Here is a 27,418-nt window from a genome sequence, read left to right as displayed (position 1 = left end):
TCACTTTCACTTTTCACTTTCATGCACTGGAGAAGGAAATGGCAACCCACTCCAGTGTTCTTGCCTGGAGAAGCCCAGGGACGGGGGAGCCTGGTGGGCTGCCGTCTATGGGGTCACACTGAGTCGGACACGACTGAAGCGACTCAGCAGCAGCAGCAGCGGCAGCAAGAGCTAATGAAGGAGGGATATAAGAGCAGCCACTGAAATAGAGACATGTATTATATAAGGGAACGGGCTTCATTTCACTGTGACAAGAGGAGTCCTTAAATTAAAACCCTATCATGGCAAGAAAATAGATTCCACAAGCCCAACGGATCATTCTAATATTAATGAAATTTAAACCAATGAATCCCATCATATACAGATGAACATATGCCACTTAATACACAGCTTGATTGAGGAACAGCATAAATAATGTCAAATATCTTAAATCTGATGAACAATGATTAAACATGCTCTATCTGGAGAAAAGACTCCCTACTGAATCTGCTGAATACTTACGAGTCCACATGGTTCTCAAATGAAAGCAGAATTGGAAAAGGTGAAGTCTTAAATGCACATTCAGCAATGGCTTCAATCACTTCCTAAAAATGAGAACATATATATTCAATAAGCCAAAAGTTTAATGTGTCTATTTTTTTGAGTTAAACTCTTTAATACCATTGTTTTTTTCATTCATAGAATTGTATCAAAGGGCCTAAAATAGCTAGAGGGGGTTTGCAGGCTGCTGGATTGTAAATTTTATTACTCTTATCTTAGCAAGATAAAAGAAAGAAAACTGGATTTGGGTGGAGGGGAGTCATAATTGTGAAGGGGAATGGTTCTCCTCTTTGGTAATTACATTTATTTTTTTTAAATAATGAAAGAATTCTAATCTCATTATAAGAATTTTGGACAAAGAGAAGGCAAAATTTTTCATCCATAAATTCACCTGTTGAATTAAACCACTGCAGACATTTTGTTATATTTATTTCTACGTTGCTCGTGTATTTGCATAACTTAGTAAATATTTTATTTGTATTTTTAATATTGCTGTGTATATTGTTTATTGTTAAGTTTATTTTATATTGTTATGTATATTGTTTATTGTTATGTTTATTGTTTATATTGTTTAATATTGCTATGTATTGTTAATATTTAAATCCAAAGTATACGTATATAGCTGAAAAATTTTAATATTCACACTTTGCAATCATCTCCCCAATCTAAGGTAAAACATTTTAATCACCCCCCACAAAGCTATGTCCCCATTAGCAGTCACTCTACATTTTCCCAACCCCATCCCACACACTCAGACATAGGCAACCACTAACCCATGCTCTGTCTCCGTAGATTCACCTACTCCTAACATTTCAAATAAATGAATCATACAACATGTGGCCTTTTATGTCTGGCATCTTTCATTGAGTCTGGCATCTTTCATTGAGCCTACTTTCAGGGTTCATCCATTCTGTAATATGTGTCAGTACTTCATTTTCCAATCCATTTTTTTTTTTAATGTATAGGTCACAGCTTTAATATCTGTATACAGTTTTAGGGAGTGGCAGTATCATAATTTATTTAACCACTATCCAATTATTGGATAGACATATTTTAAGAGCTATCATCCAAATAATTCTCCAAAGAAACTCCTCATTTTCTCCCTTAAATTTTGAATTATTTTTAAAGAATGAATTCTCAGAAGGAGAATTATCAAATTAAAAATAAGAATATTTTTCTAGTCTCCTGTGTTTCTCCAAATTACTTTTCATCTTAGACTGCCTAGAATAATAGAGCAGCTTTCAATGCATATTCACCAACTTTGGACATTAGTTTTTCAAAATGTTTTCCTTATTGCGCTGGTATTAAAGGATGGATCTCATTTATTTTTAATTATATCACTGTCAATACTCTTGTGGCTTCACATCCTTTTTTTGTTTTTTTAATTTTGTTTGCATTTATTCTTTACATCTTCTCCTTCCAAGTAAGAATTTTTACTCTGATTCCTTATGCCTGAGGCCTTTCCATTATCTTCTCTACCTTCCTTGAAGAATTCATAGCTTGCTTTCTATCCATGCCAGAAAGCTATTTCTCTGGCCGCAGAGTATAAATAAGGCTTTCTAATTCTAGACTGCATTTGCATATACCCTCTAAGAAGGAATTGACTGCATGGAGCAAAAGAATCACTCACTGTTTCTTAACAGTGAATTCACAGATTGCCTTTCATACATTATTTTAGTTGATACCATCAAAAATAAGTGTGCTATAAATAGCAAGCATTGGTCAGATTTAAAACTCTTTATTTGATTTATTTGAGTGTGGGCTTTGGATTCAAACAGGCTTGTATTTGAATCCTTCTTCTTAGCCTTACAAGCTGTGTGACCTTGAGGAAAATCACTTACTACCTCTGTCCATTTAGCTTGCTGGCCTGCAAAGTGGGAGTAATAAGCCTCATTCCACAAGCTTGTGGTGAGGATGCAGAGAGAAGAGGTAAAGGATGCAGCTTGTGATGGGCAGATAGTCTCAAGGGAGCCAGGGTTACTTACCTTGCTGATGCCTCCCTCTCCATTCACCCGAAACCCAACTAATACAAACATAGCTGCCGTTAGATGAGCATTTACATTCCAGACAAAGATCTTATCTCATGCCATAGACATTCCCTAAGGAAAATACTATATGTCATCTTACAGATTATAAAATGAAAACTCAAGAGATATTAACCAATATGCCCAAGATCACAGAGAAGAGAGTCCAAGAAACCCCAGGAAAATCTGTCTGACTCTAGAGTTTGTGTGCTTAACTATTTTGCTAACTCCCATGCAGCTAATTGGAGAGGGCAATGGCACCCCACTCCAGTACTCTTGCCTGGAAAATCCCATGGATGGAGGAGGCTGGTAGGCTGCAGTCCATGGGGTCACTAAGAGTCGGACACGACTGAGCAACTACCCTTTTACTTTTCACTTTCATGCATTGGAGAAGGAAATGGAAACCCACTCCAATGTTCTTGCCTGGAGAATCCCAGGGATGGGGGAGCCTGGTGGGCTTCTGTCTATGGAGTTGCAAAGAGTTGAACACGACTGAAGTGACTTAGCAGCAGCAGCATGCAGCTAATGACCTTAGCCACTTAAGATCAAAGGCCTCAAAAGAATCACACAGCAGTAGTCACAGCAGCCAAGACATGGAAAAAACCTAAATATCTGTTGACAGATGAATGGATAAAGAGGATGTGGTATATATATATACAATAGAATATTACTCAGCCATAAAAAGAACAAAATAACGCCTTCTGCAGCAACATGGATGCAACTAGAGGTTGTCATACTAAATAAATCAGAAAAAGACAAATACCTTATGATATCTCATATATGGAGTCTAAAATATGGCACAAATGAACCTATATATGAAACAGAAACAGACTCACTGACATAGAGATGAAACTTGTGGTTGCCAAAGGGGAGAAGAGAGAGAGAGGGGTGGATTGAGAATTTGGGGTTGGTAGGTGCAAACTCGGAGAAGGCAATGGCACCCCACTCCAGTACTCTTGCCTGGGAAATCCCATGGGTGGAGGAGCCTGGTAGGCTGCAGTCCATGGGGTTCGAAGAGTCGGACACGACTGAGCGACTTCCCTTTCACTTTTCACTTTCATGCGTTGGAGAAGGAAATGGCAACCCACTCCAGTGTTCTTGCCTGGAGGATCCCAGGGACAGGGGAGCCTGGTGGGCTACCGTCTATGGGGTCGCACAGAGTTGGACATTACTGAAGTGACTTAGCAGCAGCAGGTGCAAACTATTGCTTATAGAATGGATAAACAACAAGATCCTACTGTGTAGCATGGGAACTATATCTAATCTCCTGGGATATGCTATAATAGAAAAGAATATAAAAAATGTATATATGTATATTACTGAGTCAAATTGTGTGGCAGAGTTTGGCAAAATATTGTAAATCAACTATACTTCAATTTAAAAAAAAGAATTGCAAATAGATATCATAAGGGAAGTAAGTAGCATATATGGGGTGAAAGGAGGCTAGATTTTGTTTATTTCCTAAATTTGGCGCTGTTTTATTGGCTACAGGCAAAGCATATGAGAGCCACTCTTGATTCCTCTTTCTATCACATCTTTTAATTCATATGTAATCCTGTCCAAATATACATTTGGAATATAACCAAATATTAGCACCTCCACCTCTACCATCCTGGTCAAAAATCCTTGTACTAACCGCTGGGATAGATTTTGTCGTCATCCTCACATATTCACTCCCCTTCCTGTGATATCTGTTGACAGTGGGCATGGCCCTATGTTTTGTTTTGGTTGCTGAAATGCATGTGAAAATGGCACAGGGCTTTGTTGAACAGGCTCTTAAAGAGACATCTTGGTTTTTGCCATTTTTCTTTTCTGATTGCAATGAGCCTGGTGATATCTCAGATTGGTGCTGCTTTTTCTGTATGGATTACAGATAATATAGCAAGGAGAGATAAGAAAGCCTTCCTCAGTGATCAATGGAAAGAAATAGAGGAAAGCAACAGAATGGGAAAGACTAGAGAGCTCTTCAAAAAATTATAGATACCAAGGGAACATTTCCTGCAAAGATGGGCCAATAAAGGACAGAAATGGTATGGACCTAACAGAAGCAGAAGATATTAAGAAGAGGTGGCAAGAATACACAGAACTATACAAAAAAGATCTTCATGGCCCAGATAACCACAATAGTGTGATCACTCACCTAGATCCAGACATCCTGGAGTGCAAAGTCAGGTAGGCCTTAGGAAGCATCACAATGGACAAAGCTAGTGGAGGTGATGGAATTACAGTTGAGCTATTTCAAATCCTAAAAGATGATGCTGTGAAACTGCTGCACTCAATATGCCAGGAAATTTGGAAAACTCAGCAGTGGCCACAGGACTAGAAAAGGTCAGTTTTCATTCCAATCCCAAAGAAAGGCAATGCCAAAGAATGTTCAAACTACTGCACAATTGCACTTATCTCACACACTAGCAAAGTAATGCTCAAAATTCTCTAAGCCATGCTTCAACAGCACATGAACTGTGAACTTCCAGATGTTCAAGGTGGATTTATAAAAGGTAGAGGAACTAGCGATCAAATTGCCAACATCTGTTGGATCATCAAAAAAGCAAGAGAGTTCTAGAAAAACATCTACTTCTGCTTTATTGACTATACCAAAGCCTTTGTGTGGATCACAACAAAATGTGGAAAATTCTTAAAGAGATGGGAATACCAGACCATCTGACCTGCTGCCTGAGAAATCTGTATGGAGGTCAAGAAGCAACAGTTAGAACTGGACATGGAACAACAGACTGGTTCCAAATCAGGAAAGGGGTATGTCAAGGCTGTATATCATCACCCTGCTTATTTAACTCATATGCAGAGTACATCATGAGACATGCTGGGCTGGATGAAGCACAAGCTTTAATCAAGATTGCCGGGACAAATATCAATAACCTCAGATATGCAGATGACACCACCCTTATGGCAGAAAGTGAAGAAGAACTGAAGAAGAACCTCCTGATGAAAGTGAAAGAGGAGAGTGAAAAAGTTGGCTTAAAACTCAGCATTCAGAAAACTAAGCTCATGGCATCTGGTCCCATCACTTCATGACAAATAGATGGGGAAACAATGGAAACAGTGAGAGGCTTTAATTTTGGGGGCTCCCAAATCACTGTAGATGGTGGCTGGCAGAATGAAATGAAAGGACGCTTGCTCCTTGGAAGAAAAGCTATGATCAAGCTAGATAGCATGTGAAAAAGCAGAGACATTATTACTTTGCCAACAAAGTTCCATCTAGCCAAAGCTGTGGTTTTTCCAGTAGTCATGTATCGCTGTGAGAGTTGGATTATAAAGAAATCTGAGCGCCAAAGAATTGATGCTTTTGAACTGTGGTGTTGGAGAAGACTCTTGAGAGTCCCCTGGACTGCAACGAGATACAACCAGTCCATCCTATAGGAAATCAGTCCTGAATATTCATTGGAAGGACTGATGCTGAAGCTGAAACTCCAATACTTTGGCCACCTGATGTGAAGAACTGACTCACTAGAAAAGATCCTGATGCTGGGCAAGATTGAAGGTGGGAGGAAAAGGGGACAACAGAGGATTAAATGGTTGGATGGCATCACTGACTCGATGTACATGAGTTTGAGCAAGTTCTGGGAGTTGGTGATGGACAGGAAGCCCTGGTGTGTTGCAGTCCATGAAGTCTCAGAGTTGGACACGACTGAGCAACTGAACTGAACTGAATTCCAGACCTGCGTATCCCCATTTAGGCCAATGAGAGGCCTGAAGGTGAGTGAAAACCCAAGGGCCTATCTCTCTTTGTGTTTGACCAATGAAATGCCCATGTCTTTTTCTGGGCCTGCTCTCACACACTTTTGTAGAGTCCATGTCCCCACCTGTCTTTCTTGTTCTCTGGGTGGCATTCTCTCTATTCCCGCAGTAGAGGTTCTGGTGTGCCCTGAAATGCTGCTGAATTCTAGGTTTCCTAGACCTTCTTGACTCATTTATCCTGAGAAAGTGAAAGTGTTAGTCACTCAGTTGTGTCCAACTCTTCATGACCCCATGAACCATAGCCCACCAGGCTCCTCTGTCCATGGAATTCTCCATGCAGGAATACTGGAGTGGGTAGCCATTCCCTTCTCCAAGCGATCTTCCCCATACAGGGATCAACCCCTGCCTTGGGGGTGGATTCTTTACCAACTGGTCCACCAGGGAAGCCCTTTGTGTATCCTGCCTGCCCCTTTCCTGCCCCGATACTGTACACATTTGGTCTTTGCATTTGACTGAGGGCCCCATGTTCACATTGAAGCCTCCAAATGCACCAGTCACACGCTTCTCAGCTCTCACTGGGCCTCTTACCAAGACTGGGCTGTGTTTCATTTGCCACGTGGTGTGGCCTTCTGGCCTCTTCCTAGAGGTGAAGTGGAGGCCAAACGTTGTGTCTGGGCACTCCTCACATGGCAGCTTTACAAACGACTTTATTCAACCCCCCACCTTCACCCTGACTTAATCACACCTTGCATATTTAATACTGCTACTATTTAAAAGTGTGGCTTTAAAAGTTTCAATTATAATGTCAGTAGCTAACATTTATAGAGTACTCACTATGTACCATGTATCATTCTAAGCCATGTTGTATATTAAGTAGGGTCACTGAATTCTTCCCTGGTGGCTCAGTAAAGAATCCACCTGCAATGTGGGAGACCTGGGTTCGATCCCTGGGTTAGGAAGATACCCTGGATGAGGGCATGGCAACCCACTCCAGGATTCTGGCCTGGAGAATCCCATGGACAGAGGAGCCTGGTGGGCTACAGTCTACGGTGTCGCAAAGAGTCAGACATGACTGAACGACTAAGCACAGCACTGAACGCTCAGCACACCTCTAGGAGGTGGGTAAGCACTGTTATCACCCCCATATTCTCCTGAGAAAGAGGCTGGATCTGTAAGGGAGCTTCCCCTGGTCGTGCAGGCAGTCAGTGCCGGAACCCCGGCCGGCAGCTCCAGAACTGCACTCTGAACCTCAACAGTCTCCTTGCTCTCTTCTTCCCAGCCTCGCCCTCCTCCCTCTCCCAATCTCCACCATAACTCTAGTCTTGGAAACCTTTCTGAACCTTTAAACATTGACCGAATTTCATCGTACAATTTTACTAGTTATTTTTCAGTCGTTAACTCATGTCTGACTCTTGTAACTCCACGGACTGTAGCCTGGCAGGCTCCTCTGTCCATGGGATTTTCCTTCTGGGAGTGGGTTGCCATTTCCTTCTCTAGGGGATCTTCTGGACCCAGGGATAGAACCCGTGTTTCCTGCATGTTAGAATGATTCTTTATACCTGAGTCGCCTGGGAAACCCTAACAATTTTACTTGAGAGAACTTAAAAAAAAAGTTCCCTAAGAGGGCTTTTGGTTTTTCATACCTTTGGAATACTTTGCATGGAGCACCTGAGGATGAGGATTCTGCTGAGGATGAGACCAGTCATAATTTTTAAGTTTGGTTCCTTCACATAAGCTGTTCTTAGTGGACTATGGGCCTGAAAGTACCTTACTGCTTGATTGCCCCTTATTAAGCCAAAATCATTTTTTTCATAGATTTATAATACTGGATCCAATAATCTATACACTGTATGTCTCACTTACTAGCTTCCAGTGGGAAAAACTGCCCTTGAAATCCTTTATCTTTGACAGACAATAGCAGGGTGTATTTGGATATCCATTTTATGTGAGCATTTATGTAGCAGTTAAATTGCATCCTAAATTATTATTACTTATCTTAGATAATGATGCTTTATTTCCAGAAATGCTCCATTTAACCACATACTCATATTTAATATATTTTTATTATATACTTCATCACTGGACTCTGTTTTCCATCTTATATAATTGCTGATAGTTACAAAGGAGCTGCCTGGGCAGGGGCAGGGGGCAGGAGCAGCTTGGGGGTAGAGGAGGCAGGTGGGCGTCCAGTGTGGGAGGAAGGAGACTGCATGGGAGCAGAGAGAATGCAGACCAAACAGCGAGTTACTATGTCGTGACCACTGGAGAGACTAAGGCAGTGAGGCAAAGACACCAGCAGGCAGATATATGGGGTGTGTAATAAATAAATCCAGAATGCAAAATAAAAAGTCCTCCATAAAGAGGCTGAATTACAGCATGCCCACTTTCCCAGAACACACCTTTTTATTTTGGCCCGACAATAAATAGGTGGTAAATGCCAATAGGAACTTTTGCTGTGGGTATATATCATAGACCTCACAAAGCTTTCCAGATCACATAGACTTAGAGCAGATAAACTGTGTGACCTAAAAACGATGGACTTTTGCACTTGGTTTATTTTGCTGCTGCAATACACACTGTGGCTATAGAATATAGTCTAATTACACCATGCAGATCAGGTCCAAACATACAGGATAGCCCAGATAGGCAAACATTGAGAGAATTTTTTCACCACCTATCAACATATGGAATTTTACAGCAAAAATGGAGAAAGACAAAGCTCATGTACCTGATGAACAAAGACAAGGAAGACTAAAAATGAAGTCTCCACTATAATTTGTCTATTTGCTTGGGGATAGAAACAAAGTGAGAAAGTGTTAGTTGTTCAGTTGTGTCTGATTCTTTGAGACCTCATAGACTGTAGCCCACCAAGCTCCTCAGTCCACGAGATTCTCCAGGCCGGAATCCTGGAGTGGGTAGCCTTTCCCTTCTCCAGGGGATCTTTCCAAACCAGAGATCGAACCAGGTTTCCCACATTGAAAGCAGATTCCTTATAGTCTGAGCCACCAGGGATGGAAAAAGTGGCAAAATTCTGTAAAGCAATTATCTTTCAATAAAAATAAATTAATTAAAAAATTTTATTGTTGTTCAGTCACTCAGTCATGTCCAACTCTTTGTGACCCCACTGCAGCATGCCAGGCTTCCCTTCAGCAGTACCTATTATATGCCAGTTCTTTTTAAAGATTTTTTTTATGGACCACTTTTAAAAGTCTTTATTGAATTTATTACAATATTGCTTCTATTCATGTTTTGGTGTTTTGGCCATGAGCATGGGGTCTCTTAGCTCCCCAGCCAGGGATCGAATCCACGCCCCCTGCATAGGACGGTGAAGTCTCAGCCACTGTACTGCCTGGGAAGGCGCTTTGCCAGACTCTTTTTAAAGTGCTTGGGAAAGATTAGAAAACAAAACAAAGATCCCTATTTTTATGGCGCTCAATGCTATTAGAAGGACACAGCTAATGGCGTTAATGGCAAAAAATCTGCCAGCCCATGCAGGTGATATAAGAGACACAGGTTCGATCCCTGAGTTGGGAAGATCCCCTGGTGAAGGAAATGGCAACATACTCCAGTATTCTGGCCTGGAAAATTCCAAAGACAGAGGAGCCTGGTGGGCTACAGTCCATGGGTCACAAAGAGTTGGACATGACTAAGTGAACACACACACACACACACACACACACACACACACACACACACAGAGCCAATAAAGAAGGAACTCAATAAATGATTGAGTAAATTGAGCAGAGTGTTAGAAGGTGCCACTTGGTAAATGGAAGAAATAAAGTGATGGGAGCAGACCAGGAAGGTGGGAGTGGGTGTGATGGCTGGTCACAGTATTAAATAGGTCCCAGGAGGCCTCCTTGAGAAGGTGGCATTTGAGAAAGACTTCAAGGAGTTCCCTGGTGGCTCAGATGGTAAAGAATCTGTTTGTAATGCAAGAAACCCAGGTTTGATCCCTGGGCCAGGAAAATCCCCTGGAGAAGGGAATGGCAACCCACTCTAGTATTCTTGCCTGGAGGATTCCAAGGACAGAGGAGCCTGGCAAAGAGTCGGACATGACCGAGCGACTAACACTTTCAAGGAGTTAAGCAGTGAGCCATGCAGATAACTGGGGGAAGACTGTCTCAGGTGGAGGCACAAACTGGCAAAGGCTGTGATGTATCCCTGCCTAGCTTGGTCAGGAAATGGCACAGAGGCCTGTGGAGCTGCAGCTCAGGGAATCACGGGCAGGGGTACTGAGGGTGAGAGCGCACAGGGCTGTGGCCCCGTTTCTCTTCTTCTCCTTTATGAAAAAGTCACTGTACCCAGTTGGTTCTGGAAAAGTAGGCTGCATGCTGACAATTAGGCAGAGCGGGGCTGGGACTTGGGTGAGGCAGATGAGGTGCCTAAGTACAAAATTTAAAGAGATGCTCAATCTCAGGTGCCACCTCTGCATTTACACACAAGTGAGAACAGACCCCTCTACACATTTTGCATGTAAGGCATTTCACTCACCTCCCGCTAGTCCTAATCCTGATGCAGAGAATTCCTGCTCTGTTTCTACAAAACAGGCTGGCATTTCTATTGCTCACACTCATCCCCGCCCAGCACCACCACCACACACTCACTCACATCTCTGACAGAATTATCTATCCTGCAAACGCACAATAGCGGGAGCAGAGCTGTGCCAATCAACCCCCAGGATGACGAGTTTCCTGCTCTTTTCTGGCTGCACCTCACCCTCAACTGCAGTAGGCAGAAAAAGGAAGCAGAATTCTGAGCTAGATTTAGTTTTTTTTAGTCTCTAAATCTGTCAACAAGTGTGTGCATGTGGTTGAAAAATTGTGCTTCTGGAGCCCAGGAATAGATGCTCACCAGCCTGTGACTCTGGGGTCACAAATGTGATTGAAGGACCACTTGCAAGGTTGGGTGAACAGGGACAGTCATTCCAAGCTGAGTTGATGGCTGAGGCAAGAAGCAAAAGCTTCATATAAAATAAATGTGCCTTAGAATGTGCTTGGTGTTTATATTCCCCCTGTAGTCCCCCTTACCCCTAAAGGAACTCAGACAACCTTAAAGATTGTAAATGTTTAAGAAAATATAATCGCTCCTCACATGGACTCATGGGGGGGTGGTGGGCAGGGCTGTGAGTGGCCCTCCTGCAGTGGGTAAGTGCACAAGTGCATTGGTCCCCTAGCTCACAAGGGTTCCATCTGGATATGCTGTCTCCCACTGCATGACCCTCTTCATCATCAACAGATGGATGAACCCAAATTGCATCCAATCCACACAACGGTTGTGTGTCCCCCAATTTTTAAAAAGAGCCCGACAGTTAAGGCTGGTATCTTAGCTGACAAGGGACCATGGCAGGAGATGGGAGGGTGGGGGACTACAGAAATGGAACCAAAATACATGGATCTTCCATTAAAGAAAAACCAAAAGACATTGAGTGCTCACCCCATGAATGACCTAGTGAAGGTAATATTGTATCAGTTTTACAGATGAAAAGTTAACTTACAGAACAATTAATATAATTTGTCTAAGGACACCCAACTGATAAAAGCAAAGACAAGATTCAAACTTAGATCTGTTGATGCCCAAATTCATAGCTCCACAGTGAGATAGAATTGAATAGTTTTCTATTGCTTTTCTTTGATTACCAGCTCAATAAAGTCTGAGCAGTGCAATACCAAAAAAAAAAAAAAAAAAAAAAAGAAAGAAAGAAAGAGTGCTCAACTTCAGGAGCAGATAAAACTTCTGAAGATTTTCATCAGAATTGAGGTCAACCCCATATTAAACATTGTTGTAAAATTTTGTGAAAGTGAAAGTCACTCAAGTCATGTCTAACTCTTTGTGACCCCATGGAATTCTGCAGGCCAGAATGCTGGAGTGGGTAAATGCTACATAGTAACCCTGCTCATTTAACTTATATGCAGAGTACATCATGAAAAATGCTGGGCTGGAAGAAGCACAAGCTGGAATCAAGATTGCTGGGCGAAATATCAATAACCTCAGATATGCAGATGACACCATCCTTATGGAAGAAAGTGAAGAGGAACTAAAAAGCCTCTTGATGTGAAAGAGGAGAGTGAAAAAGTAGGCTTAAAGCTCAACATTCAGAAAGCAAAGATCATGGCATTTGGTCCCATCACTTCATGGGAAATAGGTGGGAAAACAGTGGAAACAGTGTCAGACTTTATTTTTGGGGGGCTCCAAAATCACTGCAGATGGTGATTGCAGCCATGAAATTAAAAGACGCTTACTCTTTGGAAGAAAAGTTATAACCAACCTAGATAGCATATTCAAAAGCAGAGACATTACTTTGCCAACAAAAGTCCATCTAGTCAAGGCTATGGTTTTTCCAGTGGTCATGTGTGGATGTGAGAGTTGGACTGTGAAGAAAGCTGAGCACCGAAGAATTGATGCTTTTGAACTGTGGTGTTGGAGAAGACTCTTGAGAGTCCCTTGGACTGCAAGGAGATCCATCCAGTCCATTCTGAAGGAGATCAGCCCTGGGATTTCTTTGGAAGGAATGATGCTAAAGCTGAAACTCCAGTACTTTGGCCACCTAATGCGAAGAGTTAACTCATTGGAAAAGACTGTGATGCTGGGAGGGATTAGGGGCAGGAGGAGAAGGGGATGACAGAGGATGAGATGGCTGGATGGCATCACTGACTCGATGGACATGAGTCTGAGTGAACTCCGGGAGTTGGTGATGGACAGGGAGGCCTGGAGTGCTGTGATTCATGGGGTCGCAAAGAGTCGGACACGACTGAGCGACTGAACTGAACTGAACTGAACTTAAGTTTCAGAATATTTTGGCCACCTAATGTGAAGAACTGACTCATTGGAAAAGACCCTGATGCTGGGAAAGACTGAAGGCAGGAGAAGGGGACGACAGAGGACGAGATGGTTGGATGGCATCACCGACTAAATGGACATGAGTTTGAGCAAGTTCCAGGAGTTGGTGATGGACAGGGAAGCATGGTCTGCTGCAGTCCATGGGGTCGCAAAGAGTCGGACACACCTGAGCGACTGAACTGAAGTTTCAGAAATCATGAAAAGTCAATTTCATAACAGTAAATACATTTTAAGGTGTAAATATTCCTTCTGAACATATATATATATATATATTGCTGTCAAGTAAAATATCAGGAAATCCACTTGTCTAAATGGAATCCTGGCTGTCCCATGAAAATCTTGGTTCTTTTTGCTTCCCTCTCAAATGATAGATGTTCATTTTATCACATCCCAAGTGTTCCAGGGCTAAAAGCTGGGAATTGGAAACTTTTTGCTCCCAATGCTCCCAATGTGGAAAGGCAGCCCACTCCAGCATTCTTGCCTGGAGAATCCCATGGACAGAGAAGCCTGGTGGGCTACAGTCCATGGAGTTGCAAAGAGTCAGATATGGCTGAAGCAACTTAGCACAGCACATTCTTTACATATGTTGTATTTCACAATGACAAAATACAATTAAAAAAGAGAATGCTAAATAGGCAAATAAATTGGTATTGCCTTTTATAAGACAGTTTCCTTAGATTTTGGTGACCAGTTCATCTGATGCCAATCACTCATGTAAAAACTGCTAAATTTTAGCCTCAGAAATTGCAAATATGATTAATAGCCTATGGACTTAACTGTGACCCTTATACTGCTAAACCTGCTGAAGCAGATTTTACCAAAAAAGGGGGTCAGGTCTCTCTAGCTTCTTCTCTTAGTAATATTCCCTCTACCTTGAAGGATATTTCTGTGGTCATGGTGAACCCATGGGTGATGACTGGCTCCTCTTCTGCAGTCCGTCCCTTCCAGCAGTCCAGCTCCACACAGCGACAACCAGACAGGAGCACTTGGCGATACATCTCAACGGAGGAGTTTCCAGCCAGCTGGCCAGCTGTAAAATGTCAATAAAATGAATGTCAGACTCATACAAAGCAAGGAACACACTGATGGTTTCCTAGAAGAGATCTTCAACAATGGGAAAACAAAGAGTTCAAGACCTTGAGTAATTCTCAGCCTTTCTTCTGTCTCAACATACCAGAAGGTAGTAACATAATCCCAAATGGAACTGGGGTCCCCTAGCAGTGGTTTGGAGAAGAGAGACTCGAAGGATATGTAACAATAACAGCAACTCATGTTTATTAACTGCTAACCATGTGCCAGTTATAATTCTTTGAACTTTATATATATCACTACACTCAATCTTCACAAAAATCTGCCCAATATAACTATCTTTGTTATTAAATGCTTATTTTCAGATAATAAAAATGGCATAGAACATTTTATTTGTCCAAGTTCCCAAAGCTGGTAAGTGGAAGATCAGGATTATAACTTTAAAACTCAGTCTTGTCATTCTGACCCTCCCTATGCATAAGTATTATTGATAGGCTGTTGTATTATACAAGTCAAACCTTCTGTCATTTTTGTCCAAGGCACAAATACTTAGCATAGCTAAACATTATCTTTGCAAAATGGAAATAACTTTGTAGAAATAAATTTAAATTTGACAAATGAAGTGTAAAATTTGTAGTCTATAAGACACTGTTTAACAAAATTAAACAAGACCTAAGTTAATGTGGCAGCCCACTCCAGTGTTCCTGCCTGTAGAAGCCCAGGGACGGGAGAGCCTGGTGGGCTGCTGTCTATGGGGTTGCACAGAGTCGGACATGACTGAAGTGACTTAGCAGCAGCAGCAGGTAAATGGAAAGACATCCCATGTTCAAGACTTAAAATTGTTAAGGTGGCACTACGTCTCAAGTTGATTTACAAATTCAATTCCCATAAAAATCATATCTGTCTTTTTTGTTCAAATTGATCCCAAAATTCATATGGAAATTTAAAGGACCCAGAATAGCAAAAATGATTGTAAAAAATAAGGACAAAGTTGGAAGACTTCCCAGCTTCAAACTTAACTACAAACTCCAGTTATCAAGGCAGAGTGGTATTGGCATAAGATTAGGCACATAGGTCAATGGAATAAAATTGAGACTCCAGAGATAAGCCCTCACAATTATGTTAAACTGACTGACAGCTAGGGTTCTAAAACAATTCACTGCAGAAAATCATCTTTTTAAGAAATGGTGCTAGGATAGCTGGATTGCTATATGGAAAATAGTGAAGTTGGATTCCTATTACATCATACACAGAACACACACACACACACAATCAATGAAGCTCTTAACTGTATGGGCTAAAATTATAAAACTCTAAACAGAGAATGTAGAGGTAAATTTTTGTGACTTAGGCAATTGTTTCATAGATATGACACCAAAAGTACAAAGAGCAAAGAAAGAAAATAGACAAAATTTACCAAAATTAAAAACCCTTCGAAGCAGAACCGAAATTCTCTAGTAAAGTGATATGAATTGTAGTCACAAGCACTTGAGAAATCTGTGGGCAGGAGTAGAAGCCCAACTATTTCTGTTTCACTTAAGAAGTCAATGGAAGGTTGTAATTTCTTGATAAATTATTTATTTATTTATGATTGCACCTTGCAGATTGCAGAATCTTGGTTCCCTGACCAGGCCTTGAACTCGGTTCATGGCAGTTACAGCTCCAGGTCCTAACCATTGGATTACCAGGAAATTTCTTTGATAAAATTTTTTAAAGATTAATAATAAATAAGTTTTGAGGCAAGCCCAGTACCATCAACACACAAATGGAAGTGTGGCTTTCCACATTAAAGATTTCCTGTGAGTTATCTTCTATATGCCTACATTTTTTCAGCAGTAATTTAAAACTGATAAATCAATGAAAACTGTCAAAATGATTTTGAAATGGACAAGATCTACTCAGTGGAGACACACAGGACAGAGAAAATGGGATTAAACCTATTGGCTTAATTTTAGTTTTATATGCATCTCACAACATCCAGTATCAGCATCGCAATAGGGTGACATTTTTCAGTTCTATAGAGCCCTTATGCATGGAAAGGCTGATTAAGCAGGTTTGCAAAATCACTTCTCTTTACTGGAAAAAATAAAGCATTTTAAATACACAAATATTTGCAAAAGCAGAAATGCTGACAAAATAACCTAGAAAGTTTCTGATGCTAGATAATTAATTTGCTATTTATAATAGCTTCAAAGTTTGTTGTAATAAAGCCTTTCTGCCTAAACAAAAAAGGGAGAGTGGGAGTGAAGGAGAACTGATGTTCATTTACATGTTAAACTTAAGAAGGGCTACTTTAGCTAAAGTGAAGAATTCAAATAATTAATCAGGTTGACTCATTAAAAATGCTAGCTCCTGCAGACAATTGCACAGCTATTCAACAGTAGAGCAGATTTTCTTGTGTACTACCTAGGATATTCTTTAAGTATATTACTGACTATATCCAATACTGTTACATAATGTGCAATTTCATTAATATGTTGTTAAGTGTTACTAACTTCGGTAAGGAAGTTGTTGGGAAACAACCTTTAGAAGAGTGACATCACCCAAGGACATGACATAAACTGATTAGAACCAGTTCACGTCCAAAATGGTAGACAAGTCCACTTCCACTCTACCTCAAACCTCAGAATACACTTATTGTAACACATCAGCAAGTTAAATGATGCACCCACAGGCACCATGACAGCTCCGAGTAGATGTTCAGTCACTCAGTCATGTCCAACTATTTGTGACCCCATGGACTGCAGCACACCAGGTTTCTCTGTCCTTCACCATCTCCTGGAATTTGCTCAAACTCATGTCCTTTGAGCTGGTGATGCCACCCAACCATCTTGTCCTCTGTGGTCACCTTCTCATCCTGTCTTCAATCTTTCCCAGCATCAGGGTCTTTTCCAATGAGTCAGCTCCTTATACCAGGTGGCCAAAGTATTGGAGTTTCAGCATCAGTCCTTACAGTGAATATCCAAGATTGATTTTATTTAGGATCTCCTTGCAGTCCAAGGGACTCTCAAGAGTCTTCTCCAACACCATAGTTTGAAAGCATCAGTTCTTCAGCATTCAGCCTTCTTTATGGTCCAACTCTTACATCCTTACATAACTACTAGAAAAACCATAGCTTGAACTATACAGACCTTTGTCAGCAAAGTTATGTCTCTGCCTTTTTTTTTTTTTTTACATTATTTATTTATTTTTGGCTGCACAGGTCTTCGATGCTGTGTGTTGTCATTCTTTAGTTGTGGAGGTGGGGGGGCCTACTCTCTAGTTGTGGTGCAGAGCCTTCTCATTGGTTGTCTTGTTGCAGAGCACAGGCTCTAGAGAATAAGTTCAGTGGTTGGGGCTTAGTTGCTCCATAGCATGTGGGATCCTTCTGGACCAAGGATCAAACCCATTTCCCCTGCACTGGCAGGCCAATTCTTAACCATTGGACCACCAGGGAAGTCCATGTCTCTAGGTTTGCCATAGCTTTTCTTCCAAGGAGCAAGTGTCTTTTCATTTCATGGCTGCAGTAACCATCCACATTAGTTTTGGAGCCAAAGAAAATAAAGTCTCTCATTGTTTCCATTTTTCCCCCATCTATTTGCCATGAAGTTATGGGACCAGATCCATGATCTTCTTTTCTTGAATGTTGATTTTTAAGCCAGCTTTTTCACTCTCTTCTTTCACTTTCATTAAGAGGCTCTTTAGCTCCTTTTCCCTTTCTGCCATAGGCATGTTGTCATCTGCATACTTGAGGTTGTTATTTCTCTCCACAATCTTGATTCCAGCTTGTGTTTCCTCCAACCTGTCATTTTGCATGATATAATCCAAGGTTGACCATCAAAAAGTTGGGCAGTGGCTCAATTTCTGGAAATCTCTGCCCTTTCTCCCAAATAGTTGGAATAATCTTACCACTCATTAGCCCATGAAATTACCCAGCCCACAAAAATTAACCACACTACATTTTAGGGCTGCTCTTGCCTTCTGAGATGGTCTACACTCTGTCTGTGGAGTGTAATTCTCTCTAAATAAGTCCACTTCTTACCTATCACTTTGTCTCTCACTGAATTCTTTCTACAATGAGACATCAAGAACCAGAACTTCATTAAGTCTTGACACCAGGTGTGTGATCTCAGTTAAAAGACTGTGGGCTCAAATTCCAACCTGAGTTGCATGGTTTCACACTGAAGGTATATCTTACTTAACCGACAGCAGAGAGTTTGTCATAAAAGATTCAAAATGTTTCCAAAACAGTTTTTTTTTTTTTAAATTTGCTTGCTGCATATATTTTTTTAAATGGATATTAAGCATTTTAATTACCTGAGTTATTATCTCCTTAACAATGAACCCTATACTCATTAGATTTTCAATTAAGTATTACTTGTGCCTTATCAGGTGCAGTTCATTGATAATTTGAAAAAGTTACCATATCTTAGACACATTCTCTCTCTCTTTTTTTCTTTACTTTACAATATAGTATTGCTTTTGCCATACATCAACATGAATCTGCCACGAGTGTACACGTGTTCCCAATCCTGAAGCCCCCTCCCACCTCCCTCCCCATAACACCCCTCTGGGTCATCCCAGTGCACCAGCCCCAAGCATCCTGTATCCTGCATCAAACCTAGACTGGTGATTCATTTCTTATATGATATTATGCATGTTTCAATGCCATTCTCCCAAATCATCCCACCCTCTCCCTCTCCCACAGAGTCCAAAAGACTGTTCTATACATCTGTGTCTCTTTTGCTGTCTCACATACAGGGTTATCGTTACCGTCTTTTTAAATTCCATATATATGCGTTAGTATACTGTATTGGTGTTTTTCTTTCTGGCCTACTTCACTCTGTATAATCGGCTCCAGTTTCATCCACCTCATTAGAACGGATTCAAATGTATTCTTTTTAATGGCTGAGTAATACTCCATTGTGTATATGTACCACAGCTTTCTTATCCATTCATCTGCTGATGGACATCTAGATTGTTTCCATGTCCTGGCTATTATAAACAGTGCTGTGATAAACACTGGGGTACACATGTCTCTTTCAATTCTGGTTTCCTCGGGGTGTATGCCCAGCAGTAGGATTGCTGGGTCATAAGGCAGTTCAGTTTCCAGTTTTTTAAGGAATCTCCACACTGTTCTCCACAGTGGCTATACTAGTTTGCATTCCCACCAACAGTGTAAGAGAGTTCCCTTTTCTCCACACCCTCTCCAGCATTTATTGCTTGTAGACTTTTGGATAGCAGCCATTCTGACTGGCATGAAATGGTACCTCACTGTGATTTTGATTTGTATTTCTCTGATAATGAGTGATATTGAGTATCTTTTCATGTGTTTGTTAGCCATCTGTATGTCTTCTTTGGAGAAATGTCTGTTTAGTTCTTTGGCCCATTTTTTGATTGGGTCATTTATTTTTCTGGAATTGAGCTGCAGATGTTGCTTGTATATTTTTGAGATTAGTTGTTTGTCAGTTGCCTTCTCCCATTCTGAAGGCTGTCTTTTCACCTTGCTTATAGTTTCTTTTGTTGTGCAGAGCTTTTAATTTTAATTAGCTCCCATTTGTTTATTTTTCCTTTTATTTCCAATATTCTGGGAGGTGTGTCATAGAGGATCCTGCTGTGATTTATGTTGGAGAGTGTTTTGCCTATGTTCTCCTCTAGGAGTTTTATAGTTTCTGGTCTTACATTTAGATCTTTAATCCATTTTGAGTTTACTTTTGTGTATGGTGTTAGAAAGTGATCTAGTTTCATTCCTTTACAAGTGGTTGACCAGTTTTCCCAGCACCACTTGTTAAAGAGATTATCTTTTCTCCATTGTATATTATTGCCTCCTTTGTCAAAGATAAGGTGTCCATAGGTGCGTGGGTTTATCTCTGGGCTTTCTATTTTGTTCCATTGATTTATATTTCTGTCTTTGTGCCAGTACCATACAGTCTTGATGACTGTGACTTTGTAGTAGAGCCTGAAGTCAGGCAGGTAGATTCCTCCAGTTCCATTCTTCCTTCTCAAGATTGCTTTGGCTATTTGAGGTTTTTTGTATTTCCATACAAATTGTGAAATTATATGTTCTAGTTCTCTGAAAAATACCGTTGGTAGCTTCATAGGGAATGGATTGAATCTATAGATTGCATTGGGTAGTATACTCATTTTCACTATACTGATTCTTCCGATCCATGAACATGGTATATTTCTCCATCTATTAGTGTCCTCTTTGATTTCTTTCACCAGTGTTTTATAGTTTTCTATATATAGCTCTTTAGTTTCTTTAGGTAGATATATTCCTAAGTATTTTATTCTTTTCATTCAAATGGTGAATGGGATTGTTTCCTTAATTTCTCTATTTTCTCATTATTAGTGTATAGGAAGGCAGGGGATTTCTGTGTGTTGATTTTATATCCCACAACTTTACTATATTCATTGATTAGCTCTAGTAATTTTCTGGTGGAGTCTTTTGGGTTTTCTATGTAGAGGATCATGCATCTGCAAACAGTGAGAGTTTTACTTCTTCTTTTCCAGTTTGGATTCCTTTTATTTATTTTTCTGCTCTGATTGCTGTGGCCAAAACTTTCAAAACTATGTTGAATAGTAGTGGTGAAAGTGGGCACCCTTGTCTTCTTCTTGACTTTAGGGGAAATGCTTTCAATTTTTCACCATTGAGGATAATGTTTGCTGTGGGTTTGTCATATATAGCTTTAATTATGTTGAGGCATGTTCCTTCTATTCCTGCTTTCGGGAGAGTTTTTATCATAAATGGATTTTGAATTTTGTCAAAGGCTTTCTCTGCACCTATTGAGATTATCATATGTCTTTTATTGTCAATGTGGTGTATTACATTGATTGATTTGCAGATATTGAAGAATCCTTGCATCCCTGGGATAAAGCCCACTTGGTCACGGTGTATGATCTTTTCAATGTGTTGTTTGATTCTGATTGGAGAGGGAAATGGCAACCCACTCCAGTATTCTTGCCTGGAGAATTCCATGGACGGAGGACCTTGGTGGGCTACCATCCATGTGTCACAAAGAGTCGGACGTGACTGAGCGACTTCACTGATTGTTAGAATTTTGTTAAGGATTTTTGCATCTATGTTCATCAGTGATATTGGTCTGTAGATTTTTTTGTGTGTGTGTATGGCATCTTTTGGTATTAGGGTGATGGTGGCCTCATAGAATGAGTTTGGAAGTTTACCTTCCTCTTCGATTTTCTGGAAGAGTTTGAGTAGGATAGCTGTTAGCTCTTCTCTAAATTTTTGGTAGACTTCAGCTGTGAAGCTGTCTGGACCTAGGCTTTTGTTTGCTGGAAGATTTTTGATTACAGTTTCAATTTCCGTGTTTGTGATGGGTCTGTTAAGATTTTCTATTTACCCGATTCCATTTTGGAAAGGTGTACTTTTCTAAGAATTTGTCCATTTCTTCCACGTTGTCTATTTTATTGGCATATAATTGCTGATAGTAGTCTCTTATGATCCTTTGTATTTCTGTGTTGTCTGTTGTGATCTCTCCATTTTCATTTCTAATTTATTGATTTGATTTTTCTCCCTTTGTTTCTTGATGAGTCTGGCTAGTGGTTTGTCAATTTTATTTATCCTTTCAAAGAACCAGCTTTTGGCTTTGTTGATTTTTGCTATGGTCTCTTTTGTTTCTTTTGCATTTATTTCTGCCCTATTTTTTAAGATTTCTTTCCTTCTGCTAACCCTGGGGTTCTTCATTTCTTCCTTTTCTAGTTACTTTAGGTGTAGAGTTAGGTTATTTATTTGACTTTTTGCTTGTTTCTTGAGGTATGCCTGCATTGCTATGAACTTTTCCCTTAGCACTGCTTTTACAGTGTCCCACAGGTTTTAGGTTGTTGTGTTTTCATTTTCACTCATTTCTATGCATATTTTGATTTCTTTTTTGATTTATTCTGTGATTTGTTTGTTGTTCAGCAGCGTGTTGTTCAGCCTCCATATGTTGGAATTTTTAGTAGTTTTTCTCCTGTAATTGAGATCTACTCTTACTGCATTATGGTCAGAAAAGATGCTTGGAATGATTTCAATTTTTTTGAATTTACCAAGGCTAGATTTATGGACCAGGATGTGATCTATCCTGGAGAAGGTTCCGTGTGCGCTTGAGAAAAAGGTGAAATTCATTGTTTTGGGGTGAAATGTCCTATATATTTTTTTATCATTCAAATATAAGGGATTTGATATACTTTTTGAATATTGATCAGTTAATATTTTGAAAGACATGGTAAGGCATGGAGTTGAGTTTGTGAGACAGCAAGATTCTGAAAAGTAAAACAAATCAAAACAAAGAAAGGGAAGGGGGAGAATGTATATGTGTTTGTTTGTGTGTGAGTCTGTGTGTCTGTGTGGTGTTTACTGTTCAATATCTAAGACTCCCAAAATTTCTCTAAGGTAATTTGGTTCATTCTCAAAATGAACAATTTGTATTTGTAATGGAAACCTCTCAAAGGAAGCATTAAGAACCATACATTTATCCATAGTTGTCTTATTACTTGGAATGCATATTTGGTTCTCCATGTTTTCCTTCATTTATGGAGCTTTTTTCCAAATGTATGAATCATTACTGATATTCTCCCCTACTCCATTTCTGCTTAAAGCCTCAAAGCTGGTTTATTGTTCTTCTCTAAAGTTTGTAACTCCTCATTATTATATTACATCCACTCATTATATTTTCATTTGATTAAATCCAATAAATTGACCTTCTGGGGCCAGGGGATTGCTGTGGGTTAGGATTAATGATATGTCATGAGTCACTCAACCTTTGTTGTTTCTGAAACTAGTATCTGACATCATCTCTGCCTGGCTGTGAACATATTTTGGAGTACATTCCAAGCCCATGATTGAACTTTGGAGCTGAAACTCTATCTCAGATTAATTCATAATACCACCCGGAGACATAGCTCTGCAACTTCTCACTTGACTGCATTAATTTTGGGCAGCTGGTTCCATTCACTCGAGCTTTCTCTCAGATTATCCAAGGCATCCATAGATGGAAGAGACCAAAAATTGAAAATAACAATTCCTCCATTAACACAGTCTTCTGAGAAATTTCTCATCTTGTGGACTTTGATGATTGATTGCTTATATTTATATTTACTATTATTTATTGTCTTCTCTTCAGCCTCAGGGAAAGAAGGTTATAGAATGTGATGCATTTGTTAATTCAGTGTCTTTCTTCAGTAAACACTGTCTCCTTCAAAAAATGGAGATGGGACCATTTCTCCTTGCTTTAAATTCTGTGAAACCAACAGCTACACTTGAGGAAAATATTCAAAATACAGAGGAAGTGTTGTTCATATCCTGACCATCTCTAGGACTATTGGTTTGATGTGATCTCTCTCTTCCATATTATCTATCTGCCAACTTATACTTAAATTGAAGTATAGTTGATTTATCATGTCATGTTAATGGTACAGCAAAGTGATTCAGTTATACACACACACACACACACACACACACACACAATGTGTATGTATATACTTTATTACATTCTTTTCCATTATGGTTTATCACCATGAAGCTCTTTTGAAATAGATCCAATTGCCATGGGATGGCCTAGGCAAGTGGGAAAACAACTTTAAGCATATTCCTTATTGATTATAGGAGCCTCACCACTAGGGTCTATGCATATTCTCAAACATTCTCCATGGGAGGCAAATTCTGGTGGCTTAGGATACAAAAATGACACAGGACATATTCCTTACCATTACCATTTAGGTAAGGGTAGGTAAGTAAGGGAAGTAAGTATTGTATAACGAAAGGAGAACATTCTTATGTGTCAGAGAATTTAAACTCTCACCCCACTATCACACTTCTGGTTGCCATTTCTTTCTCTCTTTCCTTGGCATCAGAATAATCTTTTTAGGTTCTGATAAGATTTAGGGTCTCCTTCCCAGGTCTGGGGTAAATCTTAATTCTTCTCAGCCTATCATAGCAGTTCTGTGGCCCCTGCTAATGCTATTTGTATGTCATTGCTATATGGTGTAACTCTGCTCTACATCCAGCAGGGAATAAAGTAAAGGCTACTGGGTGGGGTGTGGGGAACCTCACTCACACAAAAGGCCACAAGACAGAGATGTCCCTGGGCCACACATGGAGCTTATTTCTTAGGAGGCAATGCCCCGGGTGCACAGCCATTTTGAAACTGTAAGAGGAACGAAAAGATGGAAAGCATCTGGGTCTCTTACAACACCAACAATTCCTGATTTAATCAACCTTCAATCACTCTGCTTCTGGATTTCTTGTTGTATGAGGTAATAAATTCCTTAATGTTTAAACCACTGAGTAATAGTTTCCTTTTACGTAATCAGGTGGCACCAGTGGTAAAGAACCCACCCACCAGTGTAGGAGACATAAGAAGCATGGGTTCCATCCCTGGATTAGGAGGATCCCCTGGAGGAGGGCATGGCAACCCACTCCAGTAATGTTGGTTGGAGAATCCCATGGGATGGACAGGTGAGCCTTGGTCCATCAGGTCATGAAGAGTCAGATGTGACTGAAGCGACTTGGCACACATGTACACACTTATCGCCCAAAACATAATGGCTGTTTCAAATTCCTTTCATTTTCTAAATGAAGAGGTTAAAGTTTAGAACAGTTCATTTACTTAAACACAAAATTAAACTTGGTCTGTTTATTTGCTAAGCTCAACTCTTTACATTCTATCATCCAACTTTCATTGGTCTGTGTTCTAACTAAAAATTGGCACTTGCCACCTGCCTCTATTAAGAATTAGGTCACTAGTCACTGTAGACCTTCAATACACACTGAAAGGAGTTCAGGGTGGAGACGACTCTATGCTCTGGGGAAAAACTGGTAGAACTGGTCTTCAGATAGTTAATATCTTCAGGAGAAGATCTTACGAGCCCAACTGTTGCATCTTCTCATCCCTAGAAAACCATTAAAATGTCTAACAGTGACATGCGCTCCTTGTGACTAGCAGCAAGCCTCTGTCAAAGCCTCCATAAGCCTCTGACCACACATACATCTTCAATAAAGTCATAAATAATACTATCTTCCCTCTCTCTTTGGAGCAATTTCTCAGAGCTATCTGAAATGTTGTTTCCCAGGCTATTGTCCTGATTTTGCCCCCAATAAAACTTAATTCACAACTTCCATCTTGTGCATTTTTTCAATTGACATATGTGCTCTTTAAAGAAAAAATAAATTATGAAAGTTTGCATATCCAAGGACTAAATGAGTAGAAGAGATGAAGAGAGAGAGTGACAGTAAGCCAGGTTTGGTAGTGACTGACAACCAACTGAGGTTGGAATGACTGATTCTGACAAGACTGAAACTACTTTAAAGGGTATAGGTATATTTTTAGAGCTTTTCTGCAGTCAAGAACATACATCTCAAGAGTTGAATAATTAGACTGATAGCTAAAACCTCCAATGTAATGCTTTATTTCCTAAGTGGAATAAAAAAATGCTAATTATTCAGATATCACTTTGCTTTTCCTGAGTATATGGAGTCATTTTCTCCCACAAGGTGGAATCAAGATTACTGGGAGAAATATCAATAACCTCAGATATGCAGAGGATACCACTCTAATGGTAGAAAGTGAAGAGGAACTAAAGAACCTCTTGATGAGGGTGAAAGAGGACAGTGAAAAAGCTGGCTTGAAATTCAACATTCCAAAAATTAAGATCATGGCATCTGGCCCCATCACTTTATGGCAAATAGATGGGGGTAAAGTGGAAACAGTGACAGATTTTATTTTCTTGGGTTTCAAAATCACTGTGGACAGTGACTGTAGCCATGAAATGAAAAGATGTTTGCTCCTTGGAAGTAAAATTATGATAAATATAGACAGTGTATTAAAAAGCAGAGACATCATGTTGCCGACAAAGGTCCATATAGTCAAAGCTATGGTTCTTCCAGTAGTCCTGTATGGATGTGAGAGCTGGACCATAAAGAAAGTTGAGCACAAAAAATTGATGCTATTGAATTGTGGGGCTGGTGAAGACTCAAGGGTCCCTTGGACAGCAAGGAGATCCAACCAGTCAATCCTAAAGGAAATAAACCCTGAATATTAATTGAAAGTACTAATGCTGAAGCTGAAGCTCCAGTACTTTGGACAACTGAGCAAAGAGTTGACTCACTGAAAAGGACTCTGATGCTGGGAAAGATTGAGAGCAGGAGGAGAAGGGGGGTGACAGGATGAGGTGGTTGGATGGCATCAGCGATTCAATGGAGATGAGTTTGAGCAAACTCAGGGTGATAGTGAAGGACAAGGAAGTCTCGGGTGCTGCAGCCCATGGGATCTCAAAAAGTCAGATATTACTTAACAACTGAACAACAACATCTCCCAAACTGTTTGGAGTATGGAAAGATTTACTTAAAGCTGAAAAATTTTAGATTGAAATGAATGGACACTGTTCAGTCCTGCTGCTGCTGCTGCTCAGTTGATTCAGTCGTGTCTGACTCTGCGCAACCCAATAGATGACAGCCCACCAGGCTCCCCTGTCCCTGGGATTCTCCAGGCAAGAACAGTGAAGTGGGTTGCCATTTCCTTCTCCAGTGCATGAAAGTTAAAAGTGAAAGTGAAGTCACTCTGTGTCCATCTCTTAGTGACCCCATGGACTGCAGCCTACCAGGCTCTTCTGTCCATGGGATTTTCCAGGCTAGAGTACTGGAGTGGGTTGCCATTGCCTTCTCCAGTTCAGTCCTGAAACAATCTTGTTTTGAGTCATAAGGGTAGATTCCTCAAGGAAAAATAATAATTTAAACCATAGTCACTACTTGATGTACTGCCAAGTCTATCCAAAACCATAGAAAATGACCATTGTAATTAAAAATCTACTTATTTTGTGTGTGTATTTCTCTCAGTGATCCAATTTTATTTTTCCTTCTGAGTGTCTTGATAGTCAACAAAGGGGCAATAATGAGCAGGGAAATAGACACAATAATTAATAATGCACTGCTAAATAGATTGGTTTTTATACTGTATATTTAATTTTTACACTTCCTTTGAATGCTCAAAAGAAAATATTTGAAATATTGAAATTCTCCTTTGAATTTAGACTGGCATTTCTCAGGAAATACTCCAAGGAGATAAGTTCTTAAAATGTTCCAAGGAAATAAGTAGTGTGGTCATGACTGGGGTGGGGAGGATTGATCTTAACCTTAGTGAGAGTGTCCCTGTAAGTCTTTTTTCCTATATTTGAAACATACTGCAGTAGGTGCCAACCTTTCTTTGTGCCTAGCATTTTAAAGGCTCATATGAATAGAAAAACTTTTCTTTTCCCACCAAATACACCTTGTATGAAATAATGTTTCTATAGAAAATATTTCTACTTGTTCTGGA

General features: G+C 40.1%; 1 protein-coding gene across 1 annotated transcript in view; it reads right to left on the bottom strand.

Annotated features, from left to right (window-relative positions):
- Positions 1-27,418, bottom strand: part of PLCB1 (phospholipase C beta 1) — an 854,775-nt gene that overhangs the window by 185,657 nt on the left and 641,700 nt on the right. Inside the window, exons 11-12 of the mRNA XM_068987480.1 lie at positions 13,973-14,130; positions 502-584 (exon numbers count right to left, since the gene is read on the bottom strand). Coding sequence (XP_068843581.1) covers positions 502-584; positions 13,973-14,130 — 241 coding nt within the window. The remainder of the gene's footprint in view (positions 1-501; positions 585-13,972; positions 14,131-27,418) is intronic.

This window comes from Capricornis sumatraensis, chromosome 15 (assembly GCF_032405125.1).
Source record: "Capricornis sumatraensis isolate serow.1 chromosome 15, serow.2, whole genome shotgun sequence".
Taxonomy (NCBI): domain Eukaryota; kingdom Metazoa; phylum Chordata; class Mammalia; order Artiodactyla; family Bovidae; genus Capricornis; species Capricornis sumatraensis.
The sequence above is the reverse complement of the archived record's forward strand: the minus strand, read 5'-3'. Positions and strand labels throughout refer to the sequence as shown.